We start from the raw sequence: 19,218 nt of genomic DNA, 5'->3' as shown, positions 1-19,218 counted from the left end.
CATATTTGGCACAAAGCACAGAAAGGTTATAGTAAGTACACATCTAGTCTTTGAACATTTTTCTCTGTCAAGTCTATACATAACTTAATCTTAATCACTATCAATGACTACCCATTTTAAAGAGATACTCTCAAAGCTGTTAGACCTAAAAATTGAAGTACAGGCTCAGAAAAAATCCTGAAGATGCAAATTTCAATATGGGTTCACTTTCAAAATCACTCAGCATCTCTTTAAATTAGGTAACAGAGGTAAGAGTTTATAAGCAGAGAGATTATTTTAATTTTCAAAAGGTAGATTGGTCAGATAAGAGTAAAAGTTTTGAATCCTCAAAATGACAGACACAGGAGGAAGGGCACAATCTGAGGAAATATACCTACACTCTATCTGTAAGCATATTTTTAACAGTGTGTATGAACACACATGCACAGATATACACATATAGTATTACCACATAAAGAACCTTGACTTTTTGGATCAATCTCTTGTTCTCTCTTTGGATTAATTTTTCTATTGTTCATCTGAGTGCGCAGTACTTGAATTTCCATTAGCAAACTTCTTCTATCTGCATTCTGAATGAAGTCCATTGCCGTTCTCTGGCTAATAACCTGTTAGTGTTACAAATTTAAAAATAAAACTCCAGAAAGTAATTAATGCAACACTTAATAAAGGAAACAGTTGCTTTGTAATGCTTTCCCACTGCATTTGTACATCAGCGATTAAAATTTAACATGCTTTAAATAGAAGTAGTGTTTTGTATTACCTGTTCTTGAAGTCTGTGCTCTAACTGGTTCATCAATACAATTGCATCCTTGGTACCCAGTTCTGCAAGTTCTGTTTGAAATGCTGCTAGAAGAACATCCTGTTCTCTCAGAAAGACTTGCTGAACAGCATGCAGAAGTTCACCTCGCCAGTCTGGAACACTTTCAGGAGATTCACAGTTTGCATAAATCTACAGTGGGATAAAAGTGACTAAGTATTTAACAGAATTGTAAGTATACTGATTATGTTAAATTATAATTTTATGTGTGCAGAGTCAGTGGGACACTAAACTTCTTTCATTCAACAGATATACAGATACAATTTGTGTCTGTGCACATACAGATTTGTGTGTATATATGTACTTACTGTATACATGCAATTATTCTCTCTGTATGCATAAATACTACCTAGTGCATGCAAACTGACATTTGCATTTTTCACAGGGGCAACTTAGATCCCTACATTTGAAAATTTGACCCCATGTAGCAATATTCTGTTTTATATTGCATCAGATTCTCCTTTTAGTGGTATAGCTTTTAAGTTGGAACTCTATGCACTGACTATTACAGCACTTAGTGGTACTGTACCACACCACTGAGTGTATACTGTACTAATGGCTTTTATGGATCAGAGTTAATCATTTTATAGTGACACTGCCAGATTCTTTGACTTATTCCTTTCCTTTTGTGCCCTACAGGCAGTGCAACAGGAAAGGAAACTACCCACATATCTGAAGCAGGGAGTACATTTGTGTAAGGCTCCTCAGAGGGCATAGAGCCAGTGTATCTTGCTCCTTAGCCAATCCCCTGCAGCCCTAAACATAGAAGATGTGTTGGGGATGCACTCCAGCTAGCCCCAGAGCTGGTAAACAATCCCTTGCAGACCACTGACACCTGGGGCGGAGAACAGCAGAGAATCAAGGAATTGTAACCGCAAATCCTTGGCTGCAACAGATAGACTACGCTGTTACTTACTGTGGGCCTGATTCTGCCACCCTTACTCACATTGGTAGTATCTCACACCATATCTAGTCCCATTGAAATCACTGAGCAAGGCACTAGTCGTGGTAAGTAAGGGTGTCAGGATTCATACGGTTTTTTTTTAATTTGATTTCAAATTATAAAAAAATGCATCCATCCATTGCTCTGAGAGCATGTACAAATAGGACTCAATGATCTGTCTCACATAACATCTTTCATAGCAATCTTACGTCTAGAAATGTTTGTAAAGATTGGCTTACTATTCTGTACCTGAGTTCCCAGGGATTTGGTATTGTTAAAAGGTGAATTTCACTAATGATTTTTTTAAGTTCTTTTTTAAAAAAATCTCACAGGACTATATTTTTTAAATTTTGCAGTACATATGTATGATGTATATTTAGACTCTGATAAACAACACAATATCGTTGTTACAACATGTAAGTCAGGCACAGATGGAGAAGGGTACTCTGAAATATTTGTAAAAGGTTTATACCCTTCCTCTTAAGGCCAATTTTCCAAATATAAGCATCTAGATTGTGGCACAAACAAGCATCATAAATCACTAAAACATGAAATAAAATGAATGAAATAACAAAATAAAGTCCATCTTATAAAGATAAATATTTTTTCCTGTCAGTGTAACTAAATATTGGAACACTCCAACATTTAAAACGAACATCTCCAATAACCGGCACAATGAGAGACAACATTGGGCAAAATTGTAATGCAGAGGCAACATGAACATCTGATTGGAAGAACAGCTGTAAGGTTCAAGTGCATTATATTAAAAATTACCAAATTCCCAAGTTCTCTTAGTAGAAAGAAACTATTGATTATATCTGGTCCAATTCTGTTAGGTGTTGAGTACCCTCACCTCCCATTGATCTGAATGGCCTTGTCTCGAATTGGATTTAAAGCTATGTTATTAGATTGTGTTATTAGATCTATCCAAATAAGACCTTCTAAAACTCTAGTCAAAATAAAGTAAATTGTACTGCAGCATATCCTGAACTGGTTGAATTAAAACCTAGGCTCCTCTCTAGGCTTTAACTCAATCAGTTTAGCACATGCTAAAGCAGTGGTTCTCTGAGGTTACACAGAGGTCTTCCATGAGTACATCAATTCATCTAGATATTTGCCTAGTTTTACAACAGGCTACATAAAAAGCACTAGCAAAGTCAGTACAAACTAAAATTTCATAAAGACAATGACTGCTCTATATACTATACACTGAAATATAAGTACAATATTTATATTCCAATCCATTTATTTTATAATGTTATGGCAAAAATGAGAAAGTAAGCAATTTTTCAGTAATAGTGTGCTGTGACACATTTGTATTTTTATGTCTGATTTGGAAACAAGTAGTTTTTAAGTGAGGTGAAACTTGGGGGTACACAAGACAAATCAGACTCCAGAAAGGGGTACAGCAGGCTGGAAGGTAGAGACCACTGTGTTAAAGTATAAATTTCTGGAAATTTGCTGAAGATTCTGAAAAATTCAGTTTTGGTTTGACCCAAACCAAATTCCACCCCCCTATTTTTCGGGACTGCCAGTGAACCAAAAAAATCAGTTATTCATACACCTCTAGTTTCAAATGCTGCTGTATAAATTATTTTGATCTAAGTAGAGTCTTATAATATTGTTTGTACCTCAGTTTCCCTATGCAGTTGCATTTGTGTAATTAAATCCTTCAAAGATGAAACAGTGCTCAGAAAAGTTTTCCTTTCCTCAAGCCATGATTCTGTCCCTTGTTTAAGAGACAGTATATCCCTTTCACTGTCAGGAAATTCAGTGAGAGACAGCACCTGTACGCCTTCATGATGCACTGCTCGTAGCAAACCCTATAACAATAATATAAGAAAAAAATTATAATACTGACAGTCATAATAGTGATCTTGGCTCATGAGCACTAGAATTTGGCATCAAAATGAATCAGAAAAAGGAGGCTGGTTATGCAAGGGGAAGCACTATCTATTTATAAGTAGCTTGATGAATATGATTAATGTTGAGACTAGAAATACTGAAAGTGCCTGATTATTTAAGTAGGGTTTTAGAAATATATAAAAAAAACCCAAAACAAATATTGCTGTAGTCCCTGAAGTTCATTACAAAAAAATCTGTTACATCAATACTACAAACTTAAGCTGAGTTCTCTACAGAAACTTATATTTTAAAAGTTAAGCCCTGGAAAGTTTCCATTCAAATTTTGAAACTCGCATATGGGCTAGGGCTAGCACACAAGATTGGTGGCAGGAGACACATTCTTCTTTATAATGGTTAGAAATGAAAATAGCATTCTTCTTTGTTAAAATTATTTATATAGTTCTCGCCTTTGCTGGTAGCCAACATATTATATAGTGGTGATATTTGAAAAATGCAATTAAAGAATTTTTAAAATATCTACTATATATAGGGCACTTCTTCACAAAAAGAGAAGATCTACATTTCAGACTGTATTAAGGAGCTTTAAAATGATCTTGTTTTGAAGTAAAAATTACATCAGCTCTAATTTACCTTTATTTTCTTTGGAAGCAGATCTGTTGAAGTTTCATCTTCTTCTCCTATTCCTTCTGATACTATATCAGATCCCTGGCTCCGGGTGAGATAAATTCCTTGACTCCAGTCCGAACTAGAGTCTAAAATAAAAGGGAAAAACAATAAAGTTGAATTGCTGGGGAAACTTTAATTAACAGATCACAAAAAAGGACTTCTGTTTCTTGGTTGTTAGGACAAGTGATTGCATAACATCTAAGTTTTTTTTGTTTTGTCTTTTAAGACTGGCTTATGCTTTTCTTCTTTGCTTTCAAAACACAGCAGCAAAGAAAATCATTCAAAATTCTGGGAGACAGAATCAAGACATTTATCTGAACACTACATAAACCTTTTGCCAACTGACCCTTCTGAGTATCTGTAGTTTCTGCCTCCAGTTGAATCTACTTCCTATTTGCTACTGTAGGATAGAGTGTTTTAATTTTTATGGTAAAAATTTGATGGGTCTGACTCACTCCTGTTGGTGCACACACTCAGATCACACCTGTCTGCAGCCATGGAAAGAGGTGCATGTGAGGAAGCATTCCCCAGGGGAAGGAGACAGTAATACTGCCACCTTGAGAGATTTTGCCAGCAGCCCGCAGTTTTAAATTCCATTCAGGGCTGAGGAGATTGCCCTGGATTAACGCTGAAATCAGCATGAAGAAACGATGGAAGGACTCTGCCCAGAGAGAAGGAACCAGCTTCCGATTTCTTTCCTCAAGGCAGCTCCATACCCCCTCTGTCACACATACATTTCTGTCCTAGAGTAATTAAGGTTCACATAGAGATATAATGCTCTTTGCCTTTCCCAGATGTGCCAGCGTGTGATTACTATGGGATTTTGTTTTGATTTTCACTGCTGCTCCTGTTGTAATTCCTTTTGTTATTGCAGGTTGCTTTTTGTTTTGTTTCTTGGGCTACAGGTCTCAATGCAAGGAGTTCCTTTAACACAGAAGCCTATCAGGCAAACAGGGGGTGAAGATCAAGGTCCTGCTTACAAGTTGGGTTTGAATTGCATCAAGTTTTCATTACAGACACTTGATGTTCCTATGGGAAGATCGTGGGTAAAGAAGAATAAGGGGAAGATCCCGCCTTTATAGGAGGCAAAACTAAGTAATTTTGGGAAGGAACACTTGCTGATGGTATTACGTTTTGCTTATGCTGTGTTTTTTCTGAACTTTAAGTTTTTTGCTGTGCTGCTGCTGCATGCTGGAAGTGGAGAAGAAAAGCATCAAGTAAGGACCGGTTGTGTCTTTAATAAAATCCTGACTTTGGTCCAAGGTCACAGTAGGAAAGTCATAATTAATAAGAAGGAAGCCTGCAAGACTGATATTTTACCTTGTCAGGTGACTTCAGTTTCCATTGTGCTAGGATTAAAGTAATGCACAGCTACTTTTGTTTTCTATCATACAAACATAATTTAATTTATAATACTGTTATGGGAAATATGAAGACTATAAAACAATTGTCTCTCACCACTAGAACATCCATCTCTGGCCATATAAGATGCAGTGTGTGGAAACCCAGAAATTGGGACTGCCTATATTTGGAAAAGAAAACATTTAAAACTTTGCAAAAAAACCAACCGGACACATAAGGGCCCAGATTAATCAGAAGAGAGCAGCTGAACAGAGGACCACATGGGCTACTCCCTCCTAGTCACCCGGCAGTATAGATCCTCTCAAAAGGGGGCAGAAATGGGATGGTTCATGGGCCAACACTTCTGCTTCACAAGTCTATTGAGCTGACTGGGCACAAGAGGGCAGCAGGTTGCTGCAGCCTAAGGGATGGTAAAGCTGGGGAGGGATTTAGGAACTCTCCATGGGGTGGAGCAACTCTACACAATTCCAAACACAGTACAGTGCCTTAATGGCACAGTCTTCCATGATTAAGAGGACTCAAAATAGGAACCCTTACTTAGGAGTAGCATGAACTAAAAAATTCTTTATAAAATACAGAATGACAAAATAAAATTTTTTTTACAATATATACCTCTTTAGCTTTCAAAGTTTCTATGACCTCCTTCAAAGCATTACATTCTTCTGTTAATACCTGGACTGCAACAAACTGCTCTCTCTTCAATGCTTCAGATTCAGAAATATGCCTGGTTTCCATGTCCATGATTTCAGCAGCATGGAGTTCTTGCATTTGGTCAATTTTCTCAGTAAACTCTCTTATGACTTCTGCAACCTCCTCTGATGAATATTCATTTTGTAAATCATTTTGGATTTCTGCATTTTTAACAAGGACCTGTAAAGTTTGGTTGGAGCTATTGATTTGCATAGTCTTGTCAGTCTGAGATGATGAACTTTTTCTGGTGAAAGTTGGGTCTTCTTTGGTAGAAACATTATCTGGTTTGTCAACATCCTTTCTGCTTTCAAGTTCTGCTATTTCCTCTTCCTTTCTCATATAATCTGCAAGCTTCTTTTCTGCTTCAACTAGTTTGTCCTTGACTCGGTGTAGTTCTTCTTGAAGATGTGTCATACTTGTTTCTCTCACCTAGAGATATCACAAATTTGAATTGCAGATATCCAAATACCTTTAAAGAACCAAGTTTAGTATTTTTAAATGCTCTATTCCAGGGGTTGGCAACCTTTCAAAAGTGGTGTGCCGAGTCTTCTTAAATTAGAGTGAATAAATGGTTTCCCGTGCCGGTAATACATTTTAATGTTTTTAGAAGGGCTCACTCTATAAGTCTGTATTATATAACTAAACTATTGTTGTATGTAAGTAAACAAGGTTTTTAAAATGTTTAAGAAGCTTCATCTAAAATTAAATTAAAATGCAGATCGTATCAGTTTAGTGCAGTGTTTCTTAATCTGGGGTGCACGCACCCCATAGGGGTGCGAGATGCCCTTTCTGGGGGTGCGAGACATGTGAGATTTTTTAAGAAGGTAAATCATTGAAAACACAAATTAAGCACAGGCACATACGTACACTACTTTGTTTCATCAAACCTATGTATTTATTAACATTATGCATGTTTTAATGATTACTGTAATATACAATCAAAGTTTTCAAGTTTTTAAGCTAATTGTAGTGTAATTTTTTATAAGGGCTGCAGAGCCCTGGGACCAGGCCAGAAGCAGAGCGCTGGGCTGGCTGCCGGTACCCCAGGCTGGCAGGAGGGCTGAGCAGGGCCGAGGCCCAGATCCCGGCTGGCAGGGGGCCGGGCAGCTGGAATCCCAGACCAGCAGCAAGGTGAGTGGGGCCAGCGGCTGGTATCCCAGACCAGCAGCAAGGTGAGCGGGGCCGATGGCCGGGACTCCAGCTGGCAAGGGGCTGGCAGCCAGGATCCCAGACCGGCAGCGGGCTGAGCGGCTCAGCCCGCTGCTGGTCTGGGGTTCTGTCCGCTGGCTCCTGCCAGCCGGGTTCCTGGCCGCTGGCCCCGCTCAGCCGCTGCTGGCTGGGGGTTCCGTTCACTCAGACCAGCAGCGGGCTGAGTGGGGCCAGCGGCCCGGACCCCAGCTGGCAGCAGCGTGCCAGTAAAAATCGGCTCGCGTGCCGCAGGTTGCTGACCCCTGCTCTATACAATGAGGAGTCACAGCTATTCTTTTTAGATTAATCTTGTTTAGATGGATTATGTCTGTTAGATGATAACACAAAGTTATCTCAAGAAACAGACTAGATCCTGTAAATTGGTATAACTCCCTTGAAGTCACTGGAATTGCACTTATTTGCAGCAACTAAAGATCTGGTCCACAGCACCATGTAGTTTTCATAAATGTATGAACAATGCGTACTGTACAGTCATTTTTATGAATTTTTTTTTCACTGGAAGAGATAAAACAATTATGGAACGATCCAGTTCTTACCATTAATTCCTCTTGAAGTTTTTCTGACTTTTCTCTGTAACTACTCAGTTCTTCCTTGGCAGCAGCTGATTCAGCTTTGATTTTCTCTAGTTCACTTTCAGCAATGAATACACTTCCTTCTTGACTTTGAGTTAGTTCTGTGACTACCTACATGTCAGTACAAAATATAAGCAGTAGCAGATAAAACATCTATTACAATGGCATCAAAATACTGATGATGCTGACCCCTGCATGCGACTCCACAAAAGCTAGAGATGAGCCAAGCCAGGTGAAGAAATGTCAATTGCCTTGAATAGGTGGCGTTCTGACCAACCTAACCTCCCAGACTTACGTTTCAAAAGGCCACTTTTCTAGATTAACTGGGATCCTCAAACTGAAAAAAGAAGTGGAAGTGCTGTGAAAAGGATAATCTTCTGGGAAGCTCTCTGGCCAAGGATGGAAAAAACACTAATATACTAAAAGGCAGCAACAGGGATGGGAACAAACAGTAAGCCTCTGGAAAATGAAGTCTGCTAGACACCATAAAGTTTTAAAGTTCTGACCTTATTTCAATAGCATTTGTACAAAAGGTTTTAGCATCTGTGGTCCAGGCCCTGCATTCCATATCTGTGAACTTCAGACTTTCAGCAGCAAAGCTGAGGTTTTCATTAAATTGCTAGCTACAGAACATACAATCTCTGCCTTGGAAAATGGAAGATAACACTCAACTCAGCTTTGACTCAGAGGGTCAAATTAACAAGTGACATAACTGGTGATAGATGTGTGAACATAAATTGGCATAAGTTAAACATTGAAGAGGTATAAGGCCAGGGTTATTGCAGAAAGCTACCAAAGGAGGGTGTAAAAAGGTGTAAGAGAAAAAGGAATCTCTTTCAAACCACATGCACTTTTTTACCCCTTCTTAATCCTCTTGTTGGCTGTGTTTGTTACTATGACTGTCTTTTTGCGTCCTAGGCATATGAATTACATAGATGTGTAATTTAACCCCCATATACTTCACCTCTAAATCTGATCCATGGAATGGGAAATTTCAGACATTAAGCAGCAGGCCTAGAATGTGGCAAGCCATAGGATCTGTCACAACCTCACTATTATTAGATGAGGAGACAAGGATAAAACACTAAGTTTCTTTGAATTTGGCTTCCATAATTTTAATAAATGGCATTGACAATGAAGTTAAAATTGATCATGTTAACAAGTCAAAACTGGAAAGCAGGTATCTATGCAATGAAGATGCTTTCCTGGCATTAGATAAGAGCAAGGAAACTAAATCATCCAAAGCAGGACCAAGCTCTAGTGCCTTTGTTATTTACGTTATAAGAGCATCCTAAATTGGAATTTACATTATACTTTTGTGAGATCAGCTTACTTCAGCTACATGGGTTTTCATGCCCGTTCATTCCAAATACAGATGGAGTAACACTGCTAATTTAATATTCAAATAGAACATTGTTTCCTAAAAGCAAATAGCATTGAACCGTTGTTGCAATGTTAAAAATGTGTAATTGTTGAATTCATACCATTTTAATAGTTGTAAGAAGTGACTATCTTAGACAGGAGTTGGAATGGGATTTGGGTAGAAAGACTAGCTTTTCGGACTGCCTAGAGAGGAAGTAGGGGGACGACTCCTCTTGAAGAAAGGAGAGATGGTCTGTATAGTGGATTTATTTATTTATTTATTCATTCATTTTGAGACCTGGGGAGATCCAGGTTCAGTTCCCTGTTCTGTCACAGATTGATTTGCTCAAGATAACACAGGAACTTAGCCTCTTTGCCCCATCCATATAATGGGATAATAGTACTTCCTCCCCTCCGAGGGGTGCTGTGAGGATAAATATATTAAGGATTGTGAGTTGCTCTGATACTATGATAATGGGGATTGTATGAATGGATAGATCAGATAGTGATATGCCCTTGGTTATATATGTACAGAGAACTTTGTTAGAAGAATCCCTTTGAGTGAATTATACCTGCTTGTATTTCACTGCAATATATACAAATAACTAGGGCCCAATACCACAAAGTGACTTAGGCTTAATACAGTGGTGGTTAAGAGAGTTTCCTGAGAGGAGGAAGACTTCTATTCAAATCTTTTCTCCCCATCAGGTAGCATGGGGAATTGAAACTGGGCTTTACACATCCTGGGTAAGTACTTTAACACAGGGCTAAAGGTTATAATAGAGGCATTACGTCCAGCCATTTTGGATGGAGTTAGGCATACACCGCTGCTGTTCTTGCAAGAAATGGTTCGGGCACCAAAGGCGTTTCCCTTCCAGGAGAGGGTTCCGTGCTATGGATCCCAAGCAGAGACACAGGCACCTCCCTGCAGCTAGCTTAACTACCTGAGAGGGCAAGACATAGGGCACATCCCTTCAATAAGCATCTCCTTTTGACTAGATTAGGCAGCTCCCTGTCTAGCATGCCAGCTTTCTCAGGTGCCTCTCTCTCCCCTTTCATTATATAGAAAGCCTAATACCTAACTCAAGCTTTATGATTTCCAGTGATTTTTTAGGTGCCTAAAAGTTGGGCAGTGCAATGCTGAGTGTCACAATGCCTAAGACCCATTGTGATTCAAGGCCTAAATCAATATGCATGCCCCAAATTAAACCTTTAATAAAAATACATTTAAGACTTCCAGTGCCTCAAAAATCAATCTGCAGATTCATGACAAGCATATCAATCTTATTATCTTCAGAAAATATTCACAAAAATTGAGAAAAGTATGCTTAGTTTTTTAAAACACCTGTTTCCCATGAAAAGGCTGGATCTGTTTTATTCAAATATCCACAGGAAATCAACAGTGGAATTTACCAAAAGTGCAATTTTTGTTCTATTTGTAACTCAGAGGAGTATGTATATCTAACACAGCTCTGAATGAATCTGTTCATGCAGTAACAGAATATTAATGTCTTTAGTCTTATTAAAAAATGTGTGCACCCACCACAGTTCCCATAAAAATAATTGGTTCTTAGGCAAAGTGAGCAAAAGATCATGAGGCATACAATTTTTTACCTCAGATGTTTGCTCCTCTCCCTGTTTAGGGGTCTTTTTAATCTCCTCTTTGTGTTTTTCCTGAATGTCTTCTAGTAACTGCTGAAGTTCTAACAGTCTGTTTTCTTTTTTTATAGCCTCCTTCTGTGCAATTTCTGCATTTTCTTTTTCTAGCTCCAGGTTATTGTACATCTTTGCCAGCTGGTTCTCCATCTCTGAAAGTTTCTCTGTTAATACTGATAATTTTGATTCTGTCTCTTCTTTAGCTATGTGATTTACATTTTCTGTTTGTGTGTGTTTGTTTGCTTCTTCAGCGCCTTTGGAAAATGTCAGCATTCTCTGCCTCAATTTATTTTGCTCCTGAATTGCATTCAACTGAACTTGGCTCACAAGAGCAGCAGCAACCTTTTCCTGAAGTATCTCTTCAAGTTCCAGTATTTTCTTTTTAAGTTCTTCTGTTTCAACCTTGGCTTGCTCTTTCAAGTCCTTTATTTGGTTGTAACACTGGCACAACTCTGATTCCCTCTCTTTAATAGTTGCCTGAAGTTGCTGCAGCTTTATCTCCATGTTGCTGATGGTGATCTTTGTATTTTCTTCCACAGACTTAAGCTGGATTTTATTTTCTAGCAGCTCTGGTGACTTCTCATTCAGGGCTTCTTCCAGTTTCTCACTTTTGTCTTTGCTCCTGTCCCCTACTTCTGCCTTGTCACTTTTCATCAGTAAATGCTTATATTTCTCTGTTACTCTCTCATGTTCCCTCTTTAAGATATCTAGTTCTTTCTTTATATGGTTCATTTTTAATTTAGTTTCTTCAAGCTCATTCTTTGTCATGGATGATTCTACATTATTATCTTCCACTTGCTTCTTCAAAGCTTCTTTTTCTGCCAACACTGTATCAAGCTCATGTTTCAGACTGTCAGCATCCTCCTGAATGGAAGCAACATCTACAGGTTCTTTTTGTTCAATATTTGCCAACTCCTGCTGAAGTTTTTCAATCACTTCATTCAGCTGTTCTATTTCCTCTTCACTGTTTTTCTTCACACGTTCTTGATCACTTTTTAGGCATTCTATCTGGGCTTCAAGTTCTCTTATATGCTCATTTTTTTCTTCAATAACCTACAAAGTCAATGACAGAAATTAATAGTTACTATAATAGTTAATATAACAACCAGATTATGCTTTCTCCTGGATTTGCTGGCAGCAGTTTGTTTAATCATTCATCCTGACATCTTGTGAAAGAATGTCATAGCAATAAATGAAATTGCCTTGATGATTTATCGCTCATAGATCTTTACATAAATCAAAGTACATGCATGTCGGACTTGGAAAAGAGGTGTGAGCTTATTGAACTATCCACTTTCTACAAAACTACATGTGAAAGCTGAAGCTTTCATAATATTTTTTCAGCTTTCTTGTCTAAAGCTCTGACAACATCCATCCCCTGTGCAAATTATTACTGAGGTTAAAGGGACTACCATCTGTGGTAAGGTCTGTGCAGATAAATCTCTTTGCACAATCAGGGCCTTAGACATAGTTTGAGTTCCAGCACCCAAGAAACTAAGGGCATGGCTACACTTGCAGATGTAGAGCGCTTTGAGTTAAACCAGCCTTTGTAGAGCGCAGTAGGGAAAGTGGTGCAATCTGTCCACACTGACAGCTGCAAGCGCACTGGCGTGGCCATATTAGCAGCTCTTACAATGACCACAGAGAGCAGTGCATTGTGGTCGCTATCCCAGCATGCAAGTAGCTGCAACGTGCTTTTCAAATGAGGGGGGCGGGGTGGAGCGTGACCGGGAGTGTGTTGTGTGTATGTGTGGGGAGGGAGAGTGGGTTTTGGGGGGGGGTCTGAGAGCATGTCAGCATACTGTCTTATAAGTTCGGACAGCAACAGACTCCCCTCCCCTCCACCTCTCTCTCTCTCTCTCTCTCTCTCTCTCTCTCACACACAGCATTCCACAGTAATGCTTTGTCTCGGAGCAGATAAGCATGCCGGCTGTCAGAAATGGAGATTTCAAAAGGCATATCGGCATGCCTGCAGTGATTCCAAAACAATGACAAGAGTGGCCACTTGACTTAAGGGGATTATGGGATCTTTCCGGAGGTTGATCAGAGCGCAGTAATGCAACACCTCGTTCACAATGACACCCAGGCATTTCAGCCAATGTGCACCAAGTGTTAATCTTCTCGCCGAGGTGGACTACCAGGAGCGCTCTAGCCCTGGACTCAGAGAACTCTACATGCCTTGCCAGTGTGGACGGGTAATGAGCCAGGGCACCCTGGGTTGCTTTAATGCGCTCTAACTCGCAAGTGTAACCAAGCCCTAAGGTTCTTGGAATCATATTATCTTCAGAGAAATCATGTTGCAGTATATTCCACAAATAATCTCCCTCTCTCTAAAAAAGTGTGGATCCTCAGTCTTGAAAATAACAGTTTCAAGACTGAGGGTTCTAGCATACACAAGTTAGATACTATATTCAACTAGATTAGTCAGATACTGTATTTCTTCCCCATTAAAAAGAAGCAGCTCCCCTTTCCAAATATACATTCATCTAGTGATATTCAGATAAAGCTATATTGGCTCTACCACTTAAAATATACATTGGATTTTTATATGGAATGTGAAATATAATGGATGTATAATGGAAATGCAAACAGGCCCTTAACTATATCGATATTATTAAGCACAAATATGATATAGATTTTCTTTTCTTTATATATGTACCGGTATATATATTCTGTGCAAGCCACCTGTAATGAAGTAATTTATTTTGTACAAAAATGTAATTGAAAGAAGAGAGAGATGGAGATGTGGCACTATTTGTCAAAAGAATCTATAAGGCTGTCAAAACAATTCAGCAACAAAGAGATTTGTGATGATACAAGGAGAGCAAAACAATACAGTTCTGGACTAACTCATGATATCTGAAGTTACCAGATTCATATTCTTAACTACCTAGAAATTAGCTGAGTAACGGAAACAGCCCAATATGTCCTCACTGAAGAGGATGACTTTATGATGCAGATAATAGAGAATATGATCAAAAGAGAGACTGACTTCTTTCTGAGCTTGAATAAGAGAAGAAAAGGGAAATTTGGGATCAGTGAACATAAAAATTTACCAGAATAAGGAAAGAGTTCACCAACAGCAGCAGTAATAAAAGAGTATAAGATTTCAAGAGGATAAGTTTTGGAGAATTAAGAATATAATATGCAATGTACAGTGGGAGAAACTTCTCATTCCACAAGTGTAGAAGAATGCTGGAGGACCCTCAAACACACCATAATACAGGTGCACCAGAGTAAGAGGAATAAGGATGAGAGAAACAAGAAGTGGTCAATATGGCTTCATCAATGGAATTGATCAAATATCTTAGGTTAAAAAAAAGTCTGTACTGGAAATGGAAAAGTAGCAGGCAGGCAAACAAGAATATTCAGTCAGTCAATACTTGTATAGAAAAGATAAGGATAGCAACAAACAATGAGTTAATGATAGCCAAAGTACTTCACAGAGTAAAAAGGGCTTTCAGAAGAATATCAGGAGCAAAAAGCCCACTAAAGAGAAAATAGGTCAGCTCATAAAGAAAGTTGGGGATAAAATTAATGACTACAAAATAATTAAACTGCTGAATTTCCCTTTGCTCTCTACCCTTCAATACATTTAGACAATTAGGAAAATTGTAAAGTTGTAAAATGATCTTATAAAAATGTCAAAAAGCAAGATTACTTGGAAAATGTGAGCATATATAAATCAGTAGGGCCAATTTTGCATCCTAACTAATATGTTAAATACATTTTCCAATTAACATATTTTTGGAAAGTCTCAGAGAATTGCAGAAATCCTAGAAGACTGAAGAAAAGCAACTGAGGTACTGATTTCCAAAAAAACAAAAGAAGAGTGATCCTGCCAATTTCTACCTAGTATGTTTCATTTCTGACCCCAGTAAAACTGTTGAGCAAAAAAAAAAAACATTTATCTTTTAATGGATAATGCAACCATGAGTAACAAGCAGTTTGGGTTTATAAAGAAGAAATCATGCTGTAGACATTTGATTGGTTTACTACAGAATTACATTTGAATTTTAGTAAAGCATTCACACAGTATCAAGAAATCCTGCACACAAAATTCATTTAATTAGGCACGAGTATAATATGCAATTAGTCAAATAGACTGAAAGTTGGTGAAAGACCACAAAGAAAGTGATTGTAAAAAAAGAACAAACACTGAAGGGAGGAAGAGGTCTAGAAGAGTAATGAAGGGATCGATCTAAAGTAGTGGTTCCTGAACTTTTTAGCAAGCCGACCCAACAACTGCATTTTGCCTGATTTTGTGACCAGCACAAGGTCCATCTTTGGAAAGGGAGGGGCATACAAAATCATAGGCTAGTGTCCTCCTTCTCCACCGCCACCTCCTCCTCATCTTTGCCCCGCTGAGAGGGCACTGGCCACCTGCAGCAACACCCTCCGCCCTGGCCCCGCAACCCTAATACCGGCTCGTTTAGGTGGGGAGGCCCCAGCGGGGAGCGGGGGTTTGAAGGGCGAGCCTGTCTCACACTCACCCTGCAACAGCAGCTCCTGTCCTACAGGTTTGGGCCTGGCTTCTTACTCCGGGCATTGCAACCTGGTGCACAGGGTTGCCGCGCCACTCAGGTTTGGCCCAGCCACCCTTCCATCATGACAGAGGGACAACTGGGCAAAATTTGAGTGAGTGGCATTGCAATCTGGTTTGACCCAGCCGCCCTATGGAACAGGAGCCACCGCTGCAGAGTAAGTGCAGGGTGGGGGGCCTCCCCTCTGCATTGGGCCCACAACCCTCCTAGAACCTTTATGTGATCCACTGGCAGGTCAGAAGCCATTGTTTGGGAAATACTGATCTAAGGTCTAGTCTTATTTATATCTATATCTTGCACCAAGGAGAGAAGGGAATTATTGAACATGCTAGAGAATATAACTAAGAGTGATGGGATAAAATTAAGAAAGGGATAATATAGGTTGAATCTGAGCAAGGCTTCTGTTTTTCGGGATTTAACAACTTCATTTTGGGGGTTATTTTTGAGCAATTTTTGAATTTTACATAGCTCAAAAAAAATCAGTCTTTTTCGGGGCTTTTTGTTTGTAAATACTGCAATGAGTAATGTACACTATACTCATTACTCCTGTACTATAATGACTAATCTCTTCGTAATGTTCCCTAGAGCACTTTAACCTAGTACTCTTTCTAACAGCACTAGTTAAAGTAGGGAACCTAATAGGTTCTATATGGACCAGTTAATGAACAACACACATTAGAGCGCTTTAGAAATCATAGCCCCATAGTCTGCATTCCTGTTCTATGCAGATAAGCCCCTAGACACAAGTAACCATTTCTGGGGGTTTTCTGGTGTTCATTTGATAAAGCGAGCACCTGTACAGTAACTGGAGTGCTTTAAGATATTTGTCCCTCAGCATGCTCCACTTCAAGTGTGTGTATGCCCATGCAGTTTCAATCAGAGAGTTCTGTCAGCAGTGTCTGCGGGCCCATGCCTGCACCCTATACATCCTCATGCTCTGGGTCCAAGGGCACGTAGGGAAAGGAGGACCTGCTCTCGCCACTCCAGTTCTTTCTCTACCACAAAGTCCACGGGTAAGACCTCCAAAGCAGAGAGGAAGGAGGGCAGGCAGTGGAGCACCCACAGGAACAAAACATCTTGAAGAACTCCAGTTACTATATAGGTAAGTAAACTCCCTTTCTTTAACATGTTGTCTCAATGGGTGCTGAACTTCAGGTGGCTCCTGGGCAGTGCCCCAGCTATGGCGGATGCTGAGCAGATGGATTTAGTACACATCAGAGAACAGCCTAGCCAAAGGCTGCATCTGCCCTAGAAGCAAGCCTGAGAGCATAGTGCTGGGAAAACGTGTGCACAGATGCCCATGTGGCAGCTTTGCAAATATCTGTGATAGGCGTGTTCTTAAGTAGGGCTATAGAGGTGAATTGCACCCTGGTGGAATGGGCAGTCACTGTAGGTGGAGGATGCACTCTGGAAGCTTTGTAACATGCTACAAACTATTCATTTTTGGGTGGAAATTGACGATCCCTTCATTCTCTCTGTGACGTAAACTAGGAGTCTAGGAGAAGCTCTGAATGGGTTAGTCCTATCGAGCTAGAAAGCAAGGGCTGTTCTCACATCCAGAGTATGAAAACAGGCTTCTTCCCTTGAAGTATGAGGTTTGGGATAAAAACAACTGGTAACTGAATGTTCTGATTGATATAGTAGTTGAGCCACACGGAAACACCAGCATTTCAAGGTAGACAGTGTCGTGAAGAGGTTTATCTCTGGGAAGCCCCCAGGCAAGACAAATCTCCTCAAAGACCAGATTGTTCAGCTCCCATTCATGGTCCTGGTTGAAATGTCTGCTCAGGGTGTCTGCTATGGTATTTTCTGAAGACTCTCGATGCAGTCAAAAGACCAAACAGAAGAACTTGGTACTGGTGGCAGTGATTACCAATGACAAACTGTAGGAAGGTCTGTGAGCTGAATGCACAGCTATATGGAAATATGCATTCTGGAGGTTGAGCGCCTCAAACCAGTACTCTGGATCTAATGATGGAATTATCGCTGCTAGCACTAGCATCCCGAATTGCTGTGTCTGGATGACTGTGTTCAGAGTCCTGAGATCCAGAATCAGTCTCCATCCCCTTTTTTCTTAAGCACAAGTAGTATTTGGAGTAGAACCTTTCTAATCAAGTTGGAAGGAACAGGTTTGATTGCCCCCCAGAAGCAAGAGAGATTAGGAGACCCTTCTGAGAAGGGTCACTGAAAAGGGATGTGGAGGCGGGGGTAGGAGGGAGTTGAACTGGATAGAGTAACCAGATAAAAACTATTTCTAGTATCCATCTGTCTGACATTATATGCTCCCAGGAAGGTCTGAAATGGGAGAGGCAATCCCCTAGGGTGGGTGGAGGGTAGGACAATGCAGCGTAGATCCATACAGTGCAGTGATTCGTGGCCTCAGTAAAGCATCAAAATGGCTGCTTGGAAGAAGTCGCTGACTGCGAGGAAACAGCAGATGATGGGCCCTTTTTGTGGAATATGGACCTCTTATTAGATGGTTCTGGCAGTCTTGGGGAGGTTGGATACTGAACTGGTGAGACCACTGTGACTTGCTATATTTTCTTTTTGATGCAGGGATGTAGATGCCCAGAGACTGCAGAGTCTTTGAGAGAGTGTAGGGATTCATCTGTGGCCTCACTGAAGAGCTTGGGCCCTTCTAAAGGAAAATCCTCCACTGTATTTTGTATCTCCTTGGGGAGCCTGGAGGATTGCAGCCATGAAGCTCGATGAATGACTATGGTGGCAGTCAAAGAAAGATGCTGTGTCAGCTGCACTACAGGAAGCTTACAGAGTTCTGGCGATCATCTGGCTTTCCGTGATGAGGGCTTGAAACAGGTCCTTCTGGTCTTGAGGCAAATAATAAATGCAGTGAGAGATTTGCTATAATTCATAGTCTTACTGTGCCATCAAGGCATGATAGTTGGCAACCCTGAACTGTAGTGTAGCCAAAAAGTAGCTTTTGTGGCCAAGAAGATCCAGCTGTTTAAATTCTTTGTTGTGAGCGGTTGATCTACCAGAGATTTTGGTCTGGAATGGGTGAAAAGATACTTTCAACCCTTGGTTGATAACAGTACTTATATCAGCCCCCTTGCCTGTAGCTGAAATGATAGCAGGTGTTTGCCATATTATACAGGCTGGTGACAGCATGGCATCATTAACAGATAAGGCTACTTGCCTTGAGGAGAGGTATACAAAATTTCCACCAGTGAGTGTTGTGGTTCTTCTGTTTTCTCCAAGGGGATCTATAAAGTCTTAGCTATTCTCTTCATGAGCTCTTGGAAGATATTGCAGTCATCCACATAGGATGGTGGAGGGGGCATAACTCTCTCATCTGGTGAGGAAGAGGATTTATTAGATGGCAATGTCTTCTCCTCTGCCCTCATCTCTTGTTCTTCTGGAGGGTCTTTGTGGGGAAGAGAGTCCCAGGGTACTGGTGGCGGCTGCTCTTGGCAGGTCCTCTTGTGTGAGGGCATTCTATACAGCTGGTCCTGGTAAGCTGATCCAGAAAACCCAGTGTGGCAGGGCATAAGTTAAAGGAAAGGGACTCCA

At 40.1% G+C, this 19,218-nt stretch overlaps 1 protein-coding gene across 8 annotated transcripts in view; it reads right to left on the bottom strand.

Annotated features, from left to right (window-relative positions):
* Positions 1-19,218, bottom strand: part of AKAP9 (A-kinase anchoring protein 9) — a 213,544-nt gene that overhangs the window by 24,536 nt on the left and 169,790 nt on the right. For 5 of the 8 annotated variants that reach the window (XM_034760411.1, XM_034760413.1, XM_034760412.1 and 2 more), the window contains 8 exons: positions 11,102-12,196; positions 8,090-8,236; positions 6,267-6,773; positions 5,751-5,814; positions 4,257-4,378; positions 3,392-3,583; positions 761-949; positions 449-605 (listed from right to left, as the gene is read on the bottom strand). In XM_034760411.1, coding sequence (XP_034616302.1) covers positions 449-605; positions 761-949; positions 3,392-3,583; positions 4,257-4,378; positions 5,751-5,814; positions 6,267-6,773; positions 8,090-8,236; positions 11,102-12,196 — 2,473 coding nt within the window. The remainder of the gene's footprint in view (positions 1-448; positions 606-760; positions 950-3,391; positions 3,584-4,256; positions 4,379-5,750; positions 5,815-6,266; positions 6,774-8,089; positions 8,237-11,101; positions 12,197-19,218) is intronic. The other 3 variants (XM_034760414.1, XM_034760416.1, XM_034760418.1) reach the window with 1 other exon arrangement.

This window comes from Trachemys scripta, chromosome 2 (genome assembly GCF_013100865.1).
Source record: "Trachemys scripta elegans isolate TJP31775 chromosome 2, CAS_Tse_1.0, whole genome shotgun sequence".
NCBI lineage: Eukaryota > Metazoa > Chordata > Testudines > Emydidae > Trachemys > Trachemys scripta.
Note: the sequence above shows the minus strand (reverse complement) of the source record. Positions and strands in the feature narration are given on the sequence as shown.